At 39.5% G+C, this 20,897-nt stretch overlaps 1 protein-coding gene and 1 pseudogene across 1 annotated transcript; one reads left to right on the plus strand and one right to left on the minus strand.

Annotated features, from left to right (window-relative positions):
* Positions 1-293: 293 nt before the first annotated feature.
* LOC122008311 lies at positions 294-1,599 on the plus strand. Its single transcript, XM_042564010.1, has 2 exons — positions 294-606; positions 789-1,599. The coding sequence occupies exons 1-2, from the start codon at positions 534-536 to the stop codon at positions 1,382-1,384; spliced, it is 669 nt and encodes a 222-aa protein (XP_042419944.1). The 5' UTR covers positions 294-533; the 3' UTR covers positions 1,385-1,599.
* Positions 1,600-10,110: 8,511 nt separating this feature from the next.
* Positions 10,111-14,462, minus strand: LOC122007827 (annotated as a pseudogene).
* Positions 14,463-20,897: the final 6,435 nt, after the last annotated feature.

Here is a 20,897-nt window from a genome sequence, read left to right on the forward strand (position 1 = left end):
TCTGAAGAGTAGAGACTACCTTAACGAATCAACCTACTTATTTTACAGCCATGCTCAGTATTGTGATGCACCTGGATCTAACAAATTAAAAAAAAAAAATTGCTATCCACATGTGGTGGGTAAACCATTTATCAATTTTTAGAAATCGACCCCCCATTACATTAATTATTTCATGCGTCCAATACTTAAGCTGCGCCGTAGGAGGATCGGGATCCAGGATCCCACAAAAGTTTTCTAAGGACATGAGGTGATAATGGGCATCTAGCAACCCTCATCAAAGCCCTAACAGCCTAGCAGGGTCCACCACCCAACTCCCTTTTCGGTCTTTCCTCTGGGGTGTCTCCATTTCCCCAACCCTAATCCTTTCCTCCACTTACGCCACTACCCTCATTTCCAGGGTAAAAGCTGCATCCAACTCAAGCTGCACTCACTGTGCATCTTCCAACAGTGCCACGACTGCGAAGAAACTTCTCCATCTCGAGTGTGCATTGCTCTTGAGACTGATCGAATGTGAGGTTTGCCATTGTTTCTCGATGTGGAACTGGAAGATCTACATTTCGTTTCTCATAGTTCTTCTGCCCGTTGTCTCAGCCCAAATTGACAATGGTACTTCCTCCTCATTTTTTCTTCTTACAGATTGGATCTAGTTAGCATTTTATCCCGCCTGCTCACTGAGAAGTTACTAGTAGAGATGTAATTTGTTAGATTTGTAGTTTGATTCTACTAGGATCGGGATTAATTGGGTTCCTTAAAACTACAATTCTTGCACCTGATCTTGTTTGTTCCAGGAAATCCTGCAAACCAAATTGTGAACTTGATAAACAAGAATAGAACAGCCACCAAGTTGCCAGAACTCTCGAACAGCGCAGGACTAGGCTGCATGGCCTTGCAGCTGTTACTGAAATGCACCAAAAATTGCACCGGAAACAACACGCTCGACTGCCGCCCTCCCGAAGTCGACATCACTGAGGTCTATGCGCCCAACTGTGGGGTAGAGTTGCCGACCGTGGAGTCCATCTCCGGCCACATCTTCGGCTGCTACTGGGACCGCCAAGTAGACCCAGAGCAAGCCTTCACGGGTGTTCTAGTCCCAAACAACAGATCACTCTCTCTTCTGCAAAGCAAAGAGCACAATGAGATCGGAGTTGGCTATGTCGGAGAGGACCGCCAGGGGCCGTTCCTCTGGTGCATCTTGTTTAGCAATGGGAGCTACAGCTCCAGCTTTGTTCTTGAGGGTGGAAAAGGGATTGAGCAGAGGACTGGCTGCTTCAGTGGGGCAAATGTTACATGCAGTGCAGGGGAGGTGCTAATGGTGCAATCGAACATTCTGGTGGTGGTGGTGTTGATATCTTGCTTAGTTCTTCAACTGGTGGTAGTAGTTTGATGAGTAGTGGAGGTGATTGTAGTTTGTTTGGGAAGCTTTTCTTTTTATGAGAACAATCAAATCAAAGTTGAAATTGGTTTTGTCAGGTTGAAAATACATAGAGAGCATGCTTGTTTAGTTCTTCCCTTCTGAATTGGACTTTGATAAAGGTTTGTCGATAGTTTTATCTTTAGAACTCGCAAGTTTTCTTCAGAGGACCCATAAAATATAATGAAGCAACATGAGCAAGATCCTTGGGATACTAGTCGTTGTGAATGAACTGTTGTTCTAGTACTAGAAGAATTCGAGGATGAAGGAGAGCTTGTTGATAAAATTAGTGTGTTAGAAGACATGTTTTAATTGAGTTTGTGGAGAGAAATAATAGAGTAATGATTGTAATGTGGTGTTAGTAGGTTAATGAGTTGGCAAGTTGAATTAGTGGTGGAGTATAATGGTTGTAATGTGGTGCTGGTGGTTAATGTTGTGGTGTTAGTGGAGTTAGTTGGTTTTTGATATGTGTGATGTATTAGCCTATAAATAGGATATGTAATGATCAATGGAGGAGTGTAAAAAAATTTATTTTTTTATCTTCCTTATGTCCTCGATTTGTCTGTTTTTCTTATCAGTAGTATCAGAGCGAGGTTTCGAAGAGAGTTATGTCTTCCGAAAGTTTTGTATAATATGTTATTCCTAGATTTGATTGTCACTATGACCATTGGAGCAGCTCATGGATAATTTTTTACAATTCAAAAAATATTTGACGGTCGTGATTTCTGAAGTAGCAGAACTGATAGAAGGCGTTGCGCTAACAGATGCGCAATTGAAAGATCTTAAAACAAAGAATTATCTCTTCCAAGCTATTGATCGCTCAATCTTGGAAACCATTCTCTGCAAGGATACTGCCAATGATATCTGAGACTCTATGAAAAAGAAATACCAAGGAACGACAAGAGCTAAGAGGCAATAACTTCAAGCACTTCGTTCGGAGTTCGAAATGCTCCGAATGAAATCAGGAGAATCAGTTTCAGATTATTTTTCAAGAATGATGGCAATCGTCAACAAAATGTGAATCCTTGGCGACAAGACAAAGGATGTTCTCATCATCGAAAAAATTCTTCGATCTATAACACCAAAATTAAATTTTGTTGTCTGTGTCATTGAAGAAGCAAATGATGTAAGTCTACTTTCAATTGATGAATTATAAATTCATTATTAGTTCACGAGCAAAAATCAACCAATATAAAAAAGAGGAGCAAACATTGAAGACTTTATCATAAAATCACTCTACAAATGGTAGAAGTGATAGAGGGCGAGGAAGAGGCAAAGGTCGAGGAAGAAGAAGAGGAGGTAAAACAACAATGATCATGGGAACCAACAACAAAATCAACACCAAGAAAGTTATTTTCAAAGAAGAGATAGAGGACATGAATGCCATTGTTCTATAACTAATAGAACAAAGTCAGCAGACAAGTCTAATGTTGAATGTAACTAATGTCATAGGTATGATCATTATAGATTAGAATGTTATACTAATTTGAAGAAACAAAATGGAGATTAGACTAACTTTGTAGAAGAAGAAGAAGTGCCCCTTTTAATGGTATGTCATGAGAAAGAAAAAATTCAACAGAATATATGGATTTAGATACAAGCTGCAGCAATCACATGTGTGGAGAAAAGGATACATTTTCAGACTTAGATGAATCCTTTCGCAGTTTTGTCAAATTTGGCGACAACTCTACAATTTCTGTTATGAAAAAAGAAAAGGTAACCATGCAAGCAAAAGGAGATTCTACCCATATTATCTCTAATGTTCTTTTTGTGCTAGATTTAAAGACTAATTTACTTAGTGTGGGTCAATTACAAGAAAAATGATATGAAATTGCTATTAAAGAAGGAGTTTGTCAGATTCAAGATGCAAAGTTGCGCTTAATTGCACAAGTTAACATGACAACAAATTGTATGTTTCTGCTTTATCTTCATACTACATTACATTCATGTTTTTCAACAAAATTTAATAATGAGGCGTGGTTATGTCACTTTCGCTACGAACATCTAAATTTTGGTGGATTGAAAATACTAAAACAGAAGAATATGGTGATCGACCTCCCTCAAATTACAACTCCTTCTCAAGTTTGTGAAGAATGTGTTGTTAGCAAACAACACCATAATCAATTCCTATAAGGAAAATCTTGGAGAGCAAAGGTGGCATTAGAGTTCGTTCATTCAGATATTTGCAGACCAATAACACCGTATTTTAATGGAGGTAAAAGATACATAATTACCTTTATTAATGATTATAGTCGTAAAATATGGATTTATTTGTTTCAAGAAAAATCTGAAGCCTTTACAACTTTCAAAAACTATAAAGTACTTGTCGAGAAAGAAATTGGAAACTCTATTAAAGTTCTATGTATTGATCATGGTGGAGAATATAACTCACATTAATATGTAAATTTATGTAAAAATCATGGAATCAAGAGGCAACTTACAAGAGCTTACATACCCCAACAGAATGGTGTATGCGAGAGGAAGAACCACACTATTATGAATATGGTGTGAACCCTTTTAACAATAAGTGGTATTCCTAAAAGTTTTTGGGCATAAACAGTTAATTGGAGCATCTATATATTGAATAGAAGTCCCACATTATCTGTTCAAAATATGACACCACAAGAAGCTTGGAGTGGAAAAAAAATCAACTATTGATCATTTTCGGATTTTTGGATATATCACTTATGCTCATATTTCAGATGAAAGGAGAAAGAAGTTAGACGACAAAGGTGAAAAATACATTTTTCTTGGTATGTGTAATACATCAAAAGCTTATAGATTATATAATCCCTGCACTAAGAAAATCATTATAAGTCATGTTGTTATTTTTGATAAAAAAGACACTTGACCATGGAATCAAAATGACGTTAAAAAAATTATCACTGTTGATTTTGATGATAATGAGAAAGTACAATTACCTATGGAGGATAAGTAACATGAGGAAGTCTCTCAAAATATTCCTATAGCAGATCAAAGTTTGATTAAAGCAAATCACAAAGGCCACCACGTATTCGAAGAAGACCAACATGGATGTTTAATTATGAGATGACGTCTGGAATTAATCAAGGTGATGATTCTCTTACACATTTTGCTTTGTTTTCAAATTGTGACCCCACTATTTTTGAAGTGGCTGTTAAAGAATTAAAATAGAGAAAGGCTATGGATGATGAAATTACAGCAATTGAAAAAAATAATACATGGGAGTTATGTGATCTTCCTAAAGGGCAAAAGATAATTAGTGTAAAGTGGGTTTACAAGACAAAACTAAATGAACATGGTGAGATTGACAAGTACGAAGCACACTTGGTGGTGAAGGGCTACAAGCAAGAGTTTGTTGTTGATTATAAAGAAGTTTCTGCTCCTGTAGCAAGACATGATACAATCAGAGTGGTGATAGCGATGACGGCAAAAAAATCATGGCCTATTTTTCAATTGGATGTAAAATCAACATTTCTCCATGAAGATTTGAAAGAAGAGGTATTTATCGATCAACCTTCGGGGTATGTGAAATTTGGTAATGAGCATAAAGTTTATAGATTAAGGAATGTTCTATGATCCTGTCAGGAATCTGAGAAGACGGAACTGCCGATGTGACGTGGCTGGAATGTTAACAGCATCTCCATGACCCAGATGGTGAGCTATCTTCTGTGTTGACCAAGTCGTCAGAAGTCCTCTAGTCAACAGTACCTGTAGTCAGCGACCGGGTTGCCCGGTCCCTGCTACCCCGATGCTCGAGTCAGGTCCCACGAATATATAAGCAGCCGAATAATAGTAGATCAACGAAATGAACGAATAATGAGTACGAGAGCGTACCCCTGGCCCCGGGGGGTGCCCTCTGGTGGAAGGTGAGTTGGTCATGACGTTGGGTCTGATGACACGGAGTTAGGCGTGGCATGGATCCGGAAGGCGACACGCGACCGAAAGACAACAGCGACACGTAGGTCGAAATATGAATCTAGTAACAATGACTCACCATTATAATAGTAATGCGAAGGACAAAGCATAACGACTCGATGGCCGGAAACACAGTAGATGACCGGAAGGCTAAATTAAACACCGGCTTGGTGTCGGAAGTGCACGATAACGCAAATCAAAGGGTGATCACGGATATGAAATCGGTGGTTGCGGATTGGAGGTAGTATCCATTGATGGCAGCGCGGAGTCGACAATCACTGGTGGCGGCGACGACAAAAGGGGTTGTCGACGAGATGAGGAGAGGGGGCTGCCTGCGCAGGGCGACAGAGAAGGTGGCGTGAGGGAGATGACCGTGGCTTTTACGTGGAGAAGAAGAAGAAGGGCGACGTTGAGGCGATCGTCGCCAGGTGGTGACGGCGAGAGACGAAGAAGCCCCCTTCCCTGTTCGTGATGGCGAGAAGAAACCCCTCCCCTGTTAATGATGGCAGCGTCTATGCAGCTACGACGCCCTAAGCGCAGGAGCGGATTGGGATGGCTGACAATGGCGTTGAGAGGCAACTTTTGAATGGCAGCGACGAGGAGGTCACTTGTAAGAGAGAAGAAACGAGGGGCGGAGATGTCGATGCCGACTCCTGGCGACAGGGTGGGCAGCATCCGAAGCCCTCCACAGGCGACGGTGACGTCTCTAAGCTCCCGTCGGAGGAAGGAAAGGAGGGGAGCGACACCCAGTGTCGACGAGGAGGGGACGCGAGAGGAGAGGGAAAGAAGAGGAAGGGAGCGATGGCTCACCAGCGCCCCCCCCCCCCCCTCGGTGGAAGAAAAACCAGGGAGCCCCCCTTCTTGCGGATGACCAGTGCTCTCCTTAAAAAAAACCCCTCATCATGTGAAAAGATCTCCTTGCCCTTGCCTCCCTCCTCCTTTAATCCCTGCGGGGGCTCTAAAATATATCCGCATCACTCTATATGGATTAAAACAAGCCCCACGGGCTTGGTATAATCGTATAGAAACTTATTTTTTGAAGAAAGGCTTTCAAAAGTGCTCTTATGAACATACTCTTTTTATTAAGATTGATGATGGAGGAAAAATATTGATAGTATCTACACTGGAAATAATACATCTATATTTGGAAAATTTAAAAAATCTATGATGAAAGAATTTGAAATGTCTAATCTTGGTATGATGCATTATTTCCTTGGTATTGAAGTGGTGCAAGCTTCTTTTTGAATTTTTATTTCTCAAAAAAGATATGTGCAAGAAATTCTGGACAATTTTCAAATGAAAGATTGTAATCATGTAAATGTTGGAGCAATCTGGGTACCCTAAGTTTTGATGTTTGGGCAAATGTTTAAGTTAGGTTTATTGTTGTATTTGATATGCATTGTGAGTGTGCAGGATACAGGTACAACAAGGAAAGTCCAAGTGTGATCTTGGCAAAGGAGGAAAGTCCAAGGATGAGTCTTGGCGGTGTAAGTCCAAGCATGTAGTCTTGGCAATGTAAGTCCAAGTGTGACTTGGCAATGGATGAAGTCCCGGAGGCGCGACCTCTTGGCAAAGGAAAACCTGACAACAATGACAAAGCCGATGGAAGCTCCAGAAGATAAGACGTGAAGGATGGGGAGGCATCCGAGGGACGCAAAGCTAATGGAGGAGGCTAAAAGGCTAGGTCTAGGTCGGTCAGGCGAGAATGAGTGTCGAGTGAATATACTCGGGGTAAAATTCTAGAATTAGGGTTTACTGCAGCGTTACTGCAGCAGCACTGTAGCGTTACTGTAGCAGCCGACTGGTGGTTTCATCAGTCGACTGGTGCAGTCGACTGAGAGCGAACAGAGGGTTGGTATCAAGTCGTTGGGCTACAACGGTCGAATTTCCACGAAGGACAGTCGACTGCATGTTTTGACAGTCGACTGGTAGGCGGGATTTCCAACCCGTGGCCTATATAACCAAGCATTGGAAGCTTGGTTAAAGTTGACGAAATAGAGGTGGTTAACCCCTATTAGTAGTCTACCAGTGTCCTAGCTTCTCAAGAGTCCTTGGTGAGAATTTGTAGCGAGGTTTCTCCACCCACAAGGAGCTACACGAGTTAGCTGGAGGTTTTCCGGGGAGTCATCCACTGACGGATCGGGATCGTCCACCTTACGGACAGCTGTAAAGTAGGAGCTTCATCTCCGAACCACGTTAAACAACGTGTCATTGGGTTTGTTTCTTGTTTATTGTTTTCTAGGGTTAGCTTTGCTTTTGTTTGTTAGTATTTTTGTTTCCGTTGTGCACTAACAAGCGTAGGAAGCGACGATTTGGGTGAGACACTATTCACCCCCCTCTAGCGAACGTCAAGGTCCCAACAGTAAATACTCCTGAGTTTGGAGTGAAGTTACATAAAGATATTGGAAGAAAGAAGGTAGATGTCATACTTTACAAACAGATAGTGGGGAGTTTAATGTATTTGACATCGACGAGACATGATATTATGCATGTTGTAAGTATGATTAGTAGATACATGAATTGTGCTACAGAAATACATCTCTTAGCTGCAAAGAGAATTTTTCGGTACTTGCAAGGTACTAAAGAGTTTGAGTTATTTTATGAAAAGGGAGAAAAATTAGATATATTTGATTTTATAGATAGTGATTATACAGGAGATCCAGATGATCGAAAAAGTACATCTGGGTATATTTTCATATTGGGTACAGGAGTTATTTCATAATCTTCGAAAAAACAATCAATTGTTACATTATCATCTACGGAAACTGAGTTTGTTGTTGCAACATCTTGTGCTTACCAAGCTATTTGGCTAAAGAATCTTACAGAATTATATTTCAAAAAAGATGGACCTATTCAGATTTATTGTGACAACAATTCAACAATAAAACTTTCTAAAAATCCAATGCTACATGGTGAAAGGAAACACATAGATGTGAATCTTGTTTATTGTAGAAGCGAGGATCAAATTGCTGATATACTAACTGATCCGGATATTGCCTGAGGGTAGAGAATGAAATTAGGGAGGGAAGAGAGGGTATTTGGGTCTTTTGACATCTTGAGGGCTTTAGTGTTTTTAAGAACCACTGTTCATGCAGAAAGAGGGGTCGAGTTCCGCTGCCGCCACAGAAAGGAGAAAAAAGAGCTTCTTCTTAATCCATCTTCATCGACATCAGAGAAGTCCGCCGGCGACGATCATCTTCGAGCCACCTCCTCCCTTCTCTCTCGACATCGTGGCCTCTCGCCGTTGTTGCCGGCGCATCTCGCGGCTCCGCCGCCACCGAGCCGTGGCTCCATGCCACCGCGCCCTAACCGCCAGCATCGTCTGTTCCTTCTTTGCCGGAACCGGTCGCGGGCTGCCATCTCCTCTTCTTTTCTTCACGCGAGCAACGTTCCGCCGACAAGCATCACAGTGAGTTCTCCATGCCTCCACCCCAGCGACGGGTGCCGCTGCTGCCGGCTAGCGCCACTTCCTCCAGTTGCAGCCGGCTTCCCCCGCCGTCACTGCTACTTCCGGCGGCTATCATAGCCACCATCGGCGTCTCCAGTAGCCCCCGACACCTCCTCCACCGCTGGCAGCACTTCTAGTGGTCGTTGCCGATGACTACCGCGGGTACTGCCTCTTGGCAGCAGTCCGCCGCCATCATCCGTGCGGCAGTTCGCCGCCACCCTCCGAGCAGCCGTCGTTCAGGTATCGTACTATGTCTGTATGCCGGCCTACGAGCCGAGAGTGTATTCGGCCTTCGTGGCCTGCGAGCTGAGATTGTAGTCGGACAGTGCGTCATCCTACGGATCCATATCGCGCCCGGCTCCGAGCCACTGGAGCCAGCTACTCACCGTGCGGACATTTATCTACTATTCAGAGCCACAGCGACTCGGTCAGTATCCCGATCAGCTCATCCACCTATCCGAGGGCGCCCCCCCCCCCCCCGGGGCCAGGGTACGTCTTCGTATTCATTGTGTACTTATTTTGTTGTCCTATTATTATGTGGATGCTTATATGTTGTGGGACCTACCTCGAGCATCGAGGTACCAGGGATCGGGGTAACCCGATCACTGGTTGCAGGTACGGTTGACCGGAGGATTTCTGACGACTCGGTCAACACAGGAGACAACTCATCAACCGGGTCATGGGGATGCGGTCAACCTTCCAGATACGTCATTCCGGCAGGTTCGTCTTCTCAGCTTCCCGACAGGATCACTAACTAAGCCTCTCAAATTTGCTATATTTCAAAAGCTCAGAAAGTTACTTGGTGTTTCTATATGAAGTTTAAAAGTTTGACTCTTTTTAAATTGATTATTACATTTGGAATATCAATTTAAGGGAGAGATTGTTGATAAAATTAATGTATTAGTAGGCATGTTTTAATTGAGTCAGTGGAGAGAAATAATAGGGTAATGGTTGTAATATGGTATTAGTGGGTTAATGAGTTAGCAAGTTGAGTTAGTGGTGGAGGATAATGGTTGTAATGTAGTGTTAGTGGTTAATGTTATGGTGTCAGTGGAGTTAGTGGATTTTTTTAATATGTGTGATATATTAACTTATAAATAGGATATGTAATGATCAATAGAGCTGTGTAAAAAAACTTATTTTTTTTATCTTGTATCATCGAGTCGTCTATTTTTCTTATAAGAGCTTGCACACTAATTTGTGTGAGGCCCCCTTTGCCTGAGTTATGCTTTAAGTTTGAGAAGTTAATATGAATCTTGTCCTAAATTTTATAGGTGTACCTTAGTTTTGCTGCAATAATCACTTAGAGAGGAGCTGTCGGAATCAACAGTTCGTGAAACATAGCAGAGGAAACTCACTCACTGAGAGAGAGAGAGAGATACAATTTGAAAATCATTAAATAGATGTGTAAAATCAACAGATGGGAGAGATATAGCAAAGGAAACTCACTCACTAGAGAGATATACAATCGATGTGTAAAAGCAGTGGCTGATCAGCGGAAAGAAGTGCTAACAGACGAGGTGGTAACGAGGCCAGATAATAATCCAACAAGCGCAGCACTGTTGTAGGTACTAGGTTCACTCTGCATCGAGTTGTTTCGGAGATCAATATAGGAGTCGTTCTTAAATGGTCCGCCCACAAGCGCTCCCTGGGCTACATTTGGATTTGGTTCAGTAGAAGAGAGCCACTGGAAACCATTACATCCCGTGGTGGCATCCGCGGGGATTGATGCTCCCCTGTGGTGAACCTGTTGCGGATAGCTGTTTCCATATCCCACAAGGTAACTAAGCTTCATTGGATTGTCACCCAAGATGTACTCAACCTGATAACACAAACCAACGGTTAAGCAGAGATTTTGGAATGCCTGATACTAATCATATAGTCATCAGCTATTCGACTTATTAACATCATTTTGACCGACAACGAGAGGCGTGTGAGAATCACCTGGGATGTAGCAAAGCTTCGAAGATCGGAGGGAGTAAAAGTTTTCCCACTGCATTGGATTTTTGGCGTGCTAGAAGTAAGCATGTAGTCACTGTAAACAACAGCCAAGAATGATGCAGCCACAGGATGTTGAAGAGCATCCCACTCATCTATCCATACCAAGCCACCTGCGGTATGAAAACTCAACGTTTAGGATATGAACAGATTGCCACATCGCAACTGACCCTACAATACACACACACATATATAAGATTGATGAGTCATAGTCTCGCCTGTATAAGCTCTTTTCCAAGAAAACTGCAAAAATTATTATTATTATGTTTTTAAAAAAGGTGATTCTAGATAAGTAAGTTCTTACTATATTCTGCCAGTAACTCAAACATTTATGAGGAAAAATGAAAATGCATGAACAGAATATTTATGGCAGTTACTACAATTCTAAGATATTGTGCCGGTGGTGCATGTACCTTCTGTTCTACGGAAGTGGCCGTCGGGGAATCTGGTAACAAGCCGCATATAACAGCTTCAGCTGTGTCTCTATACGATTGGAGGTCCTTCATTTCCCCACTCGACAATTGCGTTGAACCAAAGAAATGTACTCTGGACAAAAGTACCTGCACAGCAGATTGTAAATAACTTCGACAACTTGAAAATTACAGGTCCTGATCCTGATTGTATTTTAGCAATATAGCAATCAAATAAATCTTTTGAGCTGTCAATTATTTACTAGTATTTATGAAGCAGTTAAATAGTATTTATTATTCATTAGACAATCATGTTACATTAAGAGGCAGCACGGAACGGTTTTAGGATCTAAATGGTTGCATCATCGAGCAGAAAATAAAAAAAAATGACTGCAGCAGATGGAAACTGGAAAGAATTTAGATGAATCAGTTTGAATTCTTAAAGGAGTATATAACTTCATGAACAAGAATATGTACCTGAGTACCGGCACGTTTGTCATCCCAGCTGAACCAAGTTGGTCTGCCCCAGTCAGCAAAAGAATTTCCATTCTTTACAGTCACGTAATCTAGATAACTTTGGTCACCAGTGGCATGATAAAGCCAACTAGCTGCCCACAAGAGTTCATCCCCATATCCAGTAGAATTATAGAAATTCTGGACCTTTGGAATGCTGTCGCTGTAGATACCTCTATAATTATTCGCAAAAGTAAATAATTTCTTGGCATGCTGAAGGAGCAAATCTGAATATCTACTGTCAGTACTTTTGAAAACCAAGGAAGCTGCAGCCATGGCTGCAGCAGTTTCAGCAGCCACATCACTTCCAGGTGCAGTTTTGTTAATCTGTGTCAGCGGTCTATTCTCAGCCATTGTTTCTGCTCTTTCCCAACATTTGTGGTCTATATCAGGATCTCCTACCTGCAACAAAGAAAAAGGGCAAACCAAAAAATCAGTCATAGTGTTAAAGAGAGGACAGAATACCAGGATCTTATGAAAAAAATATAAGAAATTAAGAATTGGCTGAAGCTCTTTCCATATCAAGGTACAACATAATTGCCGTATCAACAAGATGCATGATTATTTTTCTGCAGAGGAAGTGATTAAGTGGTGCAATATGGGAGCCAAGGAAAGAAGGATGTTAGCACTCTAAAGCGAGTGATTTCACTTACAATGAAGGGTTTAGGGGCTGCACTGAGTCCTGTGTCAACTGCTTATTTCTCACAATAGCAAATATTACCAAGAACTTACATAAGGTACAATTGAAGTTACACTTTCAAACAACCTAATTAAAAATTAATCCTGGATGACATAAGTATGCAATGCCAAACGTGTTCATTTGCTGTCATATTGATAAAAAAGATAGTAATAATAAAAAAAACAAAGTAACAAAAGGACTAGAATTGCGTGGTATAGTCCTGGCGTCTTTTGCAGTTAACCATTGAACAAATTTCCCTATGCATGGACAAAAATAGCTATTGGTTAACAAAAAGGGGTAAAAAATTTCATTGAACTCTGAGTTTCCCATTTTTTTCAAGTTGTCTTTTAGAGTTTTAAATTGTCAAAATTACCTCCCCCTCCTTTAACATTTTATCATTTCACCACTAATCATAACTGCTATTATTTTACTTGACGGGCAAGTGATGTGACACACATGTGGCACACCACCGCGTCATTGTTCTTATAGATCAATTAATTATGATCATGGTTAGAGGATGAAATGACCAGAGGCTGTAAGATCCAGAAGGTATTTTTTGACACTTTTGAACCTTCAGGGGTAATCTGAATAGGAGGTAAAATTCAGGTGGCAAAAAAAAACATTTCCTACAAAAAACCAGCAGCGTAATAAATCAGATCATGTGTGGAGAAATAGAAGTGAATTAAGAATCTATCTACAAGCCAAGCCATACCATAGGTACAATTTAAACATATCCCATGCATTTTGCCTAAATTGCTTTCCCTCTTCGACTCAAAAACAGATCTTGAAGAAAAGTCAGGATGATGAAAATGCTCAATTCACAAACATTCCATGAAATCAAAAGCCACCTTAGAGAATTATGAAAGTCGAATATCTCACTTTGGTGCCCTGATTTATGCCAAAAAAGAAATAGAAGAGCATGCAACTCCTTATCACCTGGACAAATAACACATTGTCAGAAGGGTGGGCATTAATCAAATAATCTGTGATCCACTTGAGAGCATCTAGAGCTGGATCCAGCTGCTTGGCAGTAGACATTTGATCTCCATATTCAAGAATTGACCACGATAACACTGTTGCAGTATATGCCATCGGAAAACCAAATTTCATGTGGTCACCTGCATCATACATTCCTTTTGAGAGGTCTAGTCCTGCCTCATTTCCGTCGTCCAAAGCCGAGTCCCCTCTCCAAGTGATTTTATTATCCACCAGTTTACCAGCTGCAGATCATCAATAAACAAGGGTCTGTGATTCCCACATTGTGCAGAGGAAAAAAATGGAAATCCGATCTGTTTAGATGTGAATAATTATTTCACTGTCAAAGTCAATGGCCTGTGAGAATTCTCATAATCGATTCTAACCATACAAAAAAAAGGGAAATTTTCTAGGTTGGAAAAAGAAGGCAATTAAAATATTCAATCCTTTTGCAGCCAGCAAGTAATCCGAAAGAAGAAGAAGATAACCATTAACATAGAGCAAATTTCGCCAAGTTGTCGGTATGAGGTGTGAAGAACTACACATTGCACTACGGAATACATATTCTTAACCAATAAGAAGAAAAAGAAAAGAGATAGAGAGAGAAATTAAATGCACAGCCCAGCAAATCCCTTTCACAATAAAAGATGTAATCTTAAATGTGAATAAGAGAGGGGCAAAGGATCAGAAGCGGAATAGAGTTACCGAGCATACACTTTTGAACTTGGAAGAACTGCAGAGCCACGCCTAGTGCATCAGCATACTTCTGGTCGAGGTTCCCGGGCGGCCCCGGCACCGGGAGCACGTCTCTGTGGCGGTGCTTCTTCATGACGGCGAAGACGACTGCGGCGACAACCAGCGCCGCCACCACGAGCACGATCAGCCACCCGGTGCACCCCCTCGTGTATTTCGCACCCATTCTCCCACCTCCGCTTCCCCCTAGCTCGAACCCAATCCCGCCTACGGCGGACACGCAATGGTCTTCAGACCTCAGATTCCGCAGGCAATGCAGCGCGACGAGATCGAATCGAGAGGAGGCGGCGAAGGTTTTGGCGTGTTTATAGATCTGGAAAAAGGAGGAAAATCAAGAATGAACTAGCGCAGCTGTGTGGGCGACCAGAGGCAGAAAACGACGAGGTGATCGCTCGTTAACTTCTACTGCGTAGGTAACGCCGACACAACATTATTTCGTGACGTGGCATGTTATTATAGGTTCATCCTGGCCTATGGTGTCTGTCGAAGCGCTTGATCTGAATCCTACCCGCTTAAGGGCCGTCCGAATTGCCTTGATCTTGATCCGTCAGCTGATGTGGGCCCCAGGCTCAACGAGGGGCCAACCACAAGGTAGGTCCTAGGGATGCAATGAGGTCGGTAGCGGATCCGCTGGATCGGCTCACAAGCAAATCAGTGTTTTTGTGCGGATACATCAAAAGGGTTGGTGAAAAATTGAATGCCAGATCCGATCCGAAAATCCAAACCGAAGCGGTCCAAAATTGAATGCCAGCGTCAGGCCTTTTTGTACGACTAGCTGACAAGACGGCCATTTATTTTTTTAAATAAATAAATAATAATAAATAGTTATTTTTAAAAATATATATATAGACATTGAAATATCTAATATATAATTAGAAAGGGGTTGATTTCTATTTTTATTTTCTAAAAAAAAATATATTTTTAATGACTTTAAAATATTCTATTTTCTTATACTATTTTCTTTTCTAAAAAATAAATATAAAAATTATTAATAAAACAATAATTTTTATTTTTCCAAAGAATAAAAATAAAAAATTTATCATGTTTATTTCTTCCACATTTGTATTTATTTGCATTGAATATTTTAATTTACAATGAAATTTAAACAATAACTTGTTTTTCTTATTATGCATAAAAGAGTTTTACCTGTCCCCTCGGGGCGGTGCAATAGTTAAGATATGGGGTGTTATCACATGAGATCTTGGGATCGAAACTCGGTGTGACCGAACATAACTTCCCCCATGTGTTGACCATTTGTACTAATGGCTAGTAGTACCTCCTCCGTATTGACAGAGGTACTGAGAATGATTAAATCATCTTTTACCACATAAAAAAAATTTACGTTTCCTAATTTATTAATTCGAAAGGAAATACTAAACTTTTGGATTGAGAAAGTATTTTTAAAAAAAATGCGTCGGATAATTTTCTGCGAAAAAAAAACTGCATATCCAACTTTGTTTTTTTTTCCATTAAAATTATCCTTTGGACCAATAGAAAACAAAATAATTAAAATAATTAACTATAAGATGATCTAACATATCTATCCTTGGATTTTCATGAATAAATTAATTGATGTTTCTTTCTTTGAAAGTAATTATGGATTTATTTTTTTAATTATATTATATTATATAATTTATAGTGAAATAAATCTAGAAAAAATGTTTTAGGTAATATAACAAGGATGGCAATTTGATCCCAAAGAATAGCATTTTTTAATTAGAAAAGTTAAAAAAATATATTTACTTGTTAAAAATTATTATATGGAACACTATTTATATTAAAATATTAATTTTCAAAATGAAATTGACTATTTTTGATAAAACTTTAACTAGTTGCTATAAATAATTCAAGTCGTCCAAAGGTTATGATGTCATGTTAAACATCTAAATTATCATCTAGATATTCATGATTCAATCTTCAACTATAATATATTTGTAAAAAAATTTCCTTTAAATAAGACGTAGATAATGAATTCTGAATTGTTCATCCTATATTTTTTGATTTACCTTAATAACCGGTAGGAATTTTTCATCAAAATTAATAAATAAGACTATAAGTTTATCATTTTTTATAAACAATTCAGTCAAAATTATTATTACAAATAATTTAATTCAGATTATATTATTTTTGAGATAATAAAAATTATATTAATATTCTTAAATTAGAATGTATAAAAGATAAATAAAAAATAAAAAGAGTCATTTTACGTTTTACTATTTCATAAATAAATAGTACTTCGTGAACATAAAGATGCAATTATTATGTACAATGCTGCAATTTGATTGTTATGCAATAAATTGGATTAGAATTTTGTTATGCAATCTAAATTTCAATTATATTTATATTTGACAATGATAAATAATTAATTAGTAGCTCTCAATTTAAGTGGGTCTGCCTGCCCACCAAATAATTTAAATGGATTAATAAAAAATTTATAAATTCCGTTTTAGATAGTTTAGGTGAGTCAATCAACCTAGGGTTGTGATCTGTATGGATCGAATACAGTTCTTTTAGATCATTTTTTTTATGATTCAAGGGATCTACCATTCACATTTACTGTTGGATCGCAGCCGCACAGATCTGATGTGAGCCAAGAAGAGGCATTGAAGGAAATTGGGAGACCCATGACAAGATCCAAGACTAAGAGAATGAAGCAAGCTTTGGAAGACTTAATAATGAGGCTCAAAGAAAAGGAGGATCAATGCACAATGGAGGCAACAACTAAGTGGATCACATTCCTTCAATTTGAAAGTGAAATTGGACCAACATGAGAACCATTTTCGTGTGCATACATGGGGGGTTTTTCTAATGTGACTTTTGATGTCCTTTGTGAGTTTTTAATACATTTTTGAGAGTTCCTAAGCTAGTATAACAAATACCATGCATGCATGGTTGCATTAAGCTAGTATTAGGGATTAGTGGTTGCATTAGTGGATAATAAAACTCATGCATGCAAGCATGATATTTATTGCATAATTAGTGCATAGTGGATCTTAAGGGATGTTAAATAGGAGAACTCTGGTATGACAAATCATGTAAGTTTGAATGAAAATTTGAGTTTATCTTTTGTGAGAGCTTCCTTCTTGTTCTTATGCAAAGAACTAATTTCGATCTTATCAAGGCAACTTGTGGCGATCAAAACTCCATGACTTATTACTCACCTTCTCATCTTGCTTGAGTGTGGCGTCAATACCCTTCCCCATGTTGAATTTCAAGGCGATCCATTTACAAGGTTTCTTTATCATTTGGTATCAGAGCCTTGGCTCCTTGATTTTCAGGTTTGTGTTTTGTTTTCATCTTTGTTCTTGTCCATCTTTGTTGATCTCTCCATCCTTATCTGTCGCAAATTTCTATTCATTATTTGGGTCCTCAACTTTAAAAAAAAAAAAAGGAAAATTCGAAAAAAAAGAAAGAAAAAAAAAAGGAATCATTAGCCATTGGTTTCTATTGAAAAAAAAAATAAAAATAATATATAAAAAAAAAAGAGGAGGATTTGTGAATTGAAAGGACTCAATTTTCTTTCTTTGTGAAATCTGAATTCAAAAGATATTCCTTTCATTGCTCTTGATCGTTGCTGAATTTCTCGTTTTATCCGTTTATTTCTCTTGTTCTACTCATATTTCTCTTGTTGGTTTCTTGTTCACTTGATTGTCTACTTGTTGTCTTGAGAAAGACATTGATAAGGTTCTTTCCTTAAGAGCTTATAAAGGAAGCTGAGTGGATAAATCTGAGTGCAACCACGTGAGTAGAGTGGTGAGGTACGTTTAACATTTCTTTTGTAATTTCCCTTGTCATCTTCTTTTGTTGCAAGCACGAGTGGGGAAAAATCACCTAATTCCCCTAGGCGAGATCTTAATAGGTTTCAAATGGAGGCACTTACTCAACAATTTGAGAGAATACTTCAAAGACAACTTGAAGAAATACATGAAAGGATGGACCGACTTGAAGGAGAAAAAGTTTCGAACCGTGGGGGCAATTCTAATCATGAAGAATTTCGTCAAAGTGAACCATTCTATGATTCACCAAGAGAAAGAAGGAGGCATGAAGGGGGAAGAAGACGTGAAAGAGGAGGTAGAGACCGTAGACAAGAAGATGATCTAGGAGGTGTGAAAGTCCAGATACCTTCCTTCCAAGGGAGGAATGATCCTGAAACATATCTTGCATGGGAAATGAAAATAGAACAAATTTTCTCATGCCACAATTACAATGATGCAAAGAAAGTAAAGGTGGCTGCCCTTGAGTTCACCGATTATGCCTTAATTTGGTGGGATCAATTGCAAAAGGAGAGAAGAAGGTATGGAGAGCATCCTATCAACACTTGGGACGAAATGAAGACTTTGATGAGAAGGAGATTTGTGTCTTCCCACTACCATAGGGAATTGCACAACAAATTGCAAAGACTCACCCAAGGAAGTAGGAGTGTGGATGATTACTACAAGGAGATGGAGGTGGCTTTGATTAGGGCCAATATTGTGGAGGATAGGGAAGCTACCATGACTTGGTTTCTCCATGGCCTAAACCAAGACATTGGAGACATTGTGGAGTTACAACATTATGTGGAGCTTGACGACTTAGTGCATCAAGCAATGAAAATAGAGCAACAATTAAAGAGAAAGGGCGTTATGAAGAAATCATCTTCTCCAAACTACTCTTCAAGTTGGAAGGACAAGCCAAAGAAGGAGGGTTCTTCTTCAAATTCTAAGGAGGAAGCAAGCATTAAGAAGCCTATTCCTACTACCTCTTCTTCCACTTCTAAGAGTAGGGATATCAAGTGTTTTAGGTGTTTGGGAAAAGGTTATATTGCATCTGAATGCCCGAATAAGAAGACTATGGTGGTGAGGGATAATGGGGGTATCTCTAGTGAAGAAATTTCTTCTCATTCCTCTTCCTCAAGCGATGAAGAAAATGATGGAGCAGCCTATGCGCAAGATGGAGATCTCTTGGTGGTTAGGAGATTATTGGGAAGCCAAGCCAAGGAGCATGAGGAGGACCAAAGAGAAAATATTTTTCATACCCGCTGCCTTATTCAAGGAAAGACATGCTCTTGATCATTGATGGTGGAAGTTGCACCAATGTGGCAATCACTAGGTTGGTCACCAAACTCAACCTCAAGACTACACCACATGCAAGACCATATAAACTCCAATGGCTAAGTAATAGTGGTGAATCGGTAGTGAACCAGCAAGTGTTGATTAATTTCTCCATTGACAAATATGAAGATCAAGTTCTATGTGATATTGTGCCTATGGAGGCAAGCCACATTCTTCTTGGAAGACCTTGGCAGTTTGATAGGCGAGCTCACCATGATGGATTCTCTAACAAGTTCTCTTTTGTCCACAATTCTCGCAAAGTTACACTTGTACCATTATCACCTAGGGAGGTTTGTGAGGATCAAATAAAAATGAGAGAGAAAAGAGAAAAAGAAGAGCGAGAGCATAAGAAAAAGAAAGAGTGTGTGCAAAAGAAAATACTTGATTTTGAGGACAAAATTCAAAAGAAAAGAAAGAATGAGGAAAAGAAAGAGAGAAAAATAGAAAATTTGTTTACAAGAGTAAGTGAGGTGAAGAAAGCTTATTTGACAAGACAACCAATATTTCTTCTTTTGTGCAAGGAAACTTGCTTGGAATCTAATACTAACTCTTTGCCTAGTGAAGTTGTTGTTATTTTGCAGGATTTTGAAGATGTGTTTCCCAAGGAAGTACCTCATGGATTGCCACCAATGAGGGGAATTGAACACCAAATAGACCTTATTCCTCGCGCTTCTCTGCCTAATAGGCCAGCTTATAGGAGCAACCCTCAAGAAACAAAGGAGATACAAAATCAAGTGGAGGAGTTATTGCAAAAAAGGATGGGTTAGAGAAAGTTTATGTCCTTGTGTTGTACCCGTAATTTTGGTGCCCAAAAAGGATGGAACATGGAGGATGTGCACTGACTGTAGAGCTATCAACAACATCACAATTCGGTATATAGACATCCAATCCCTAGACTTGATGATTTGCTTGATGAATTGCATGGTGCTTGCTTCTTTTCTAAAATTGATTTAAAAAGTGGGTACCATCAAATTAGGATAAGGGAAGGGGATGAATGGAAAACAGCTTTCAAAACCAAATATGGATTGTATGAATGATTGGTAATGCCTTTTGGGTTAACTAATGCACCAAGCACTTTTATGAGGCTTATGAACCATGTCTTACGAGAATTTCTTAGAAAATTTGTGGTAGTATACTTCGATGATATTTTGGTATATTCCAAGAGTTTTATTGAGCATATTGCACATCTCCAATCTGTCTTGCATGTCCTTAGAAATGAAAAACTATATGCTAACTTGGAAAATTGTTCTTTTTGCACTAATCATGTGGTCTTTCTTGGTTTTGTCATAAGTTCTAAAGGAGTGCAGGTTGATGAAGGGAAAGTTAAGGCCATTAGAGATTGGCCAACTCCTAAAACTGTGAGTGAGGTTAGGAGCTTCCATGGGTTGACAAGTTTACAAATGTTGCCGTCCGGATTTCAGCACAGTGGCAGCACCCCTAAATGAAATTGTTAAGAAAAATATGGGTTTTAGATGGGGAGAGAGTCAAGAAAATGCATTTCAAACACTTAAGGATAAACTCACACATACACCCATTCTTGCTTTACCTGATTTTTTCAAATCATTTGAAATTGAATGTGATACATCTCATGTGGGTATTGGGGCTGTTTTACTTCAAGATGGTCATCCCATTACATATTTTAGTGAGAAATTAAGTGGTGCCACCCTCAACTATTCCACTTATGACATAGAATTGTATGCCCTTGTTAGAGCATTGCAAACAT

Source organism: Zingiber officinale, chromosome 8A (genome assembly GCF_018446385.1).
Source record: "Zingiber officinale cultivar Zhangliang chromosome 8A, Zo_v1.1, whole genome shotgun sequence".
Taxonomy (NCBI): domain Eukaryota; kingdom Viridiplantae; phylum Streptophyta; class Magnoliopsida; order Zingiberales; family Zingiberaceae; genus Zingiber; species Zingiber officinale.

What these genes read in the sequence shown, in the direction of transcription:
- LOC122008311 (XM_042564010.1), top strand. Translation starts at nt 534, where the DNA reads ATGTGGAACTGGAAGATCTACATTTCGTTTCTCATAGTTCTTCTGCCC. An exon ending in CTCAGCCCAAATTGACAATG is followed by an intron (nt 607 to 788) that starts GTACTTCCTCCT and finishes TGTTTGTTCCAG; the next exon opens with GAAATCCTGCAAACCAAATT.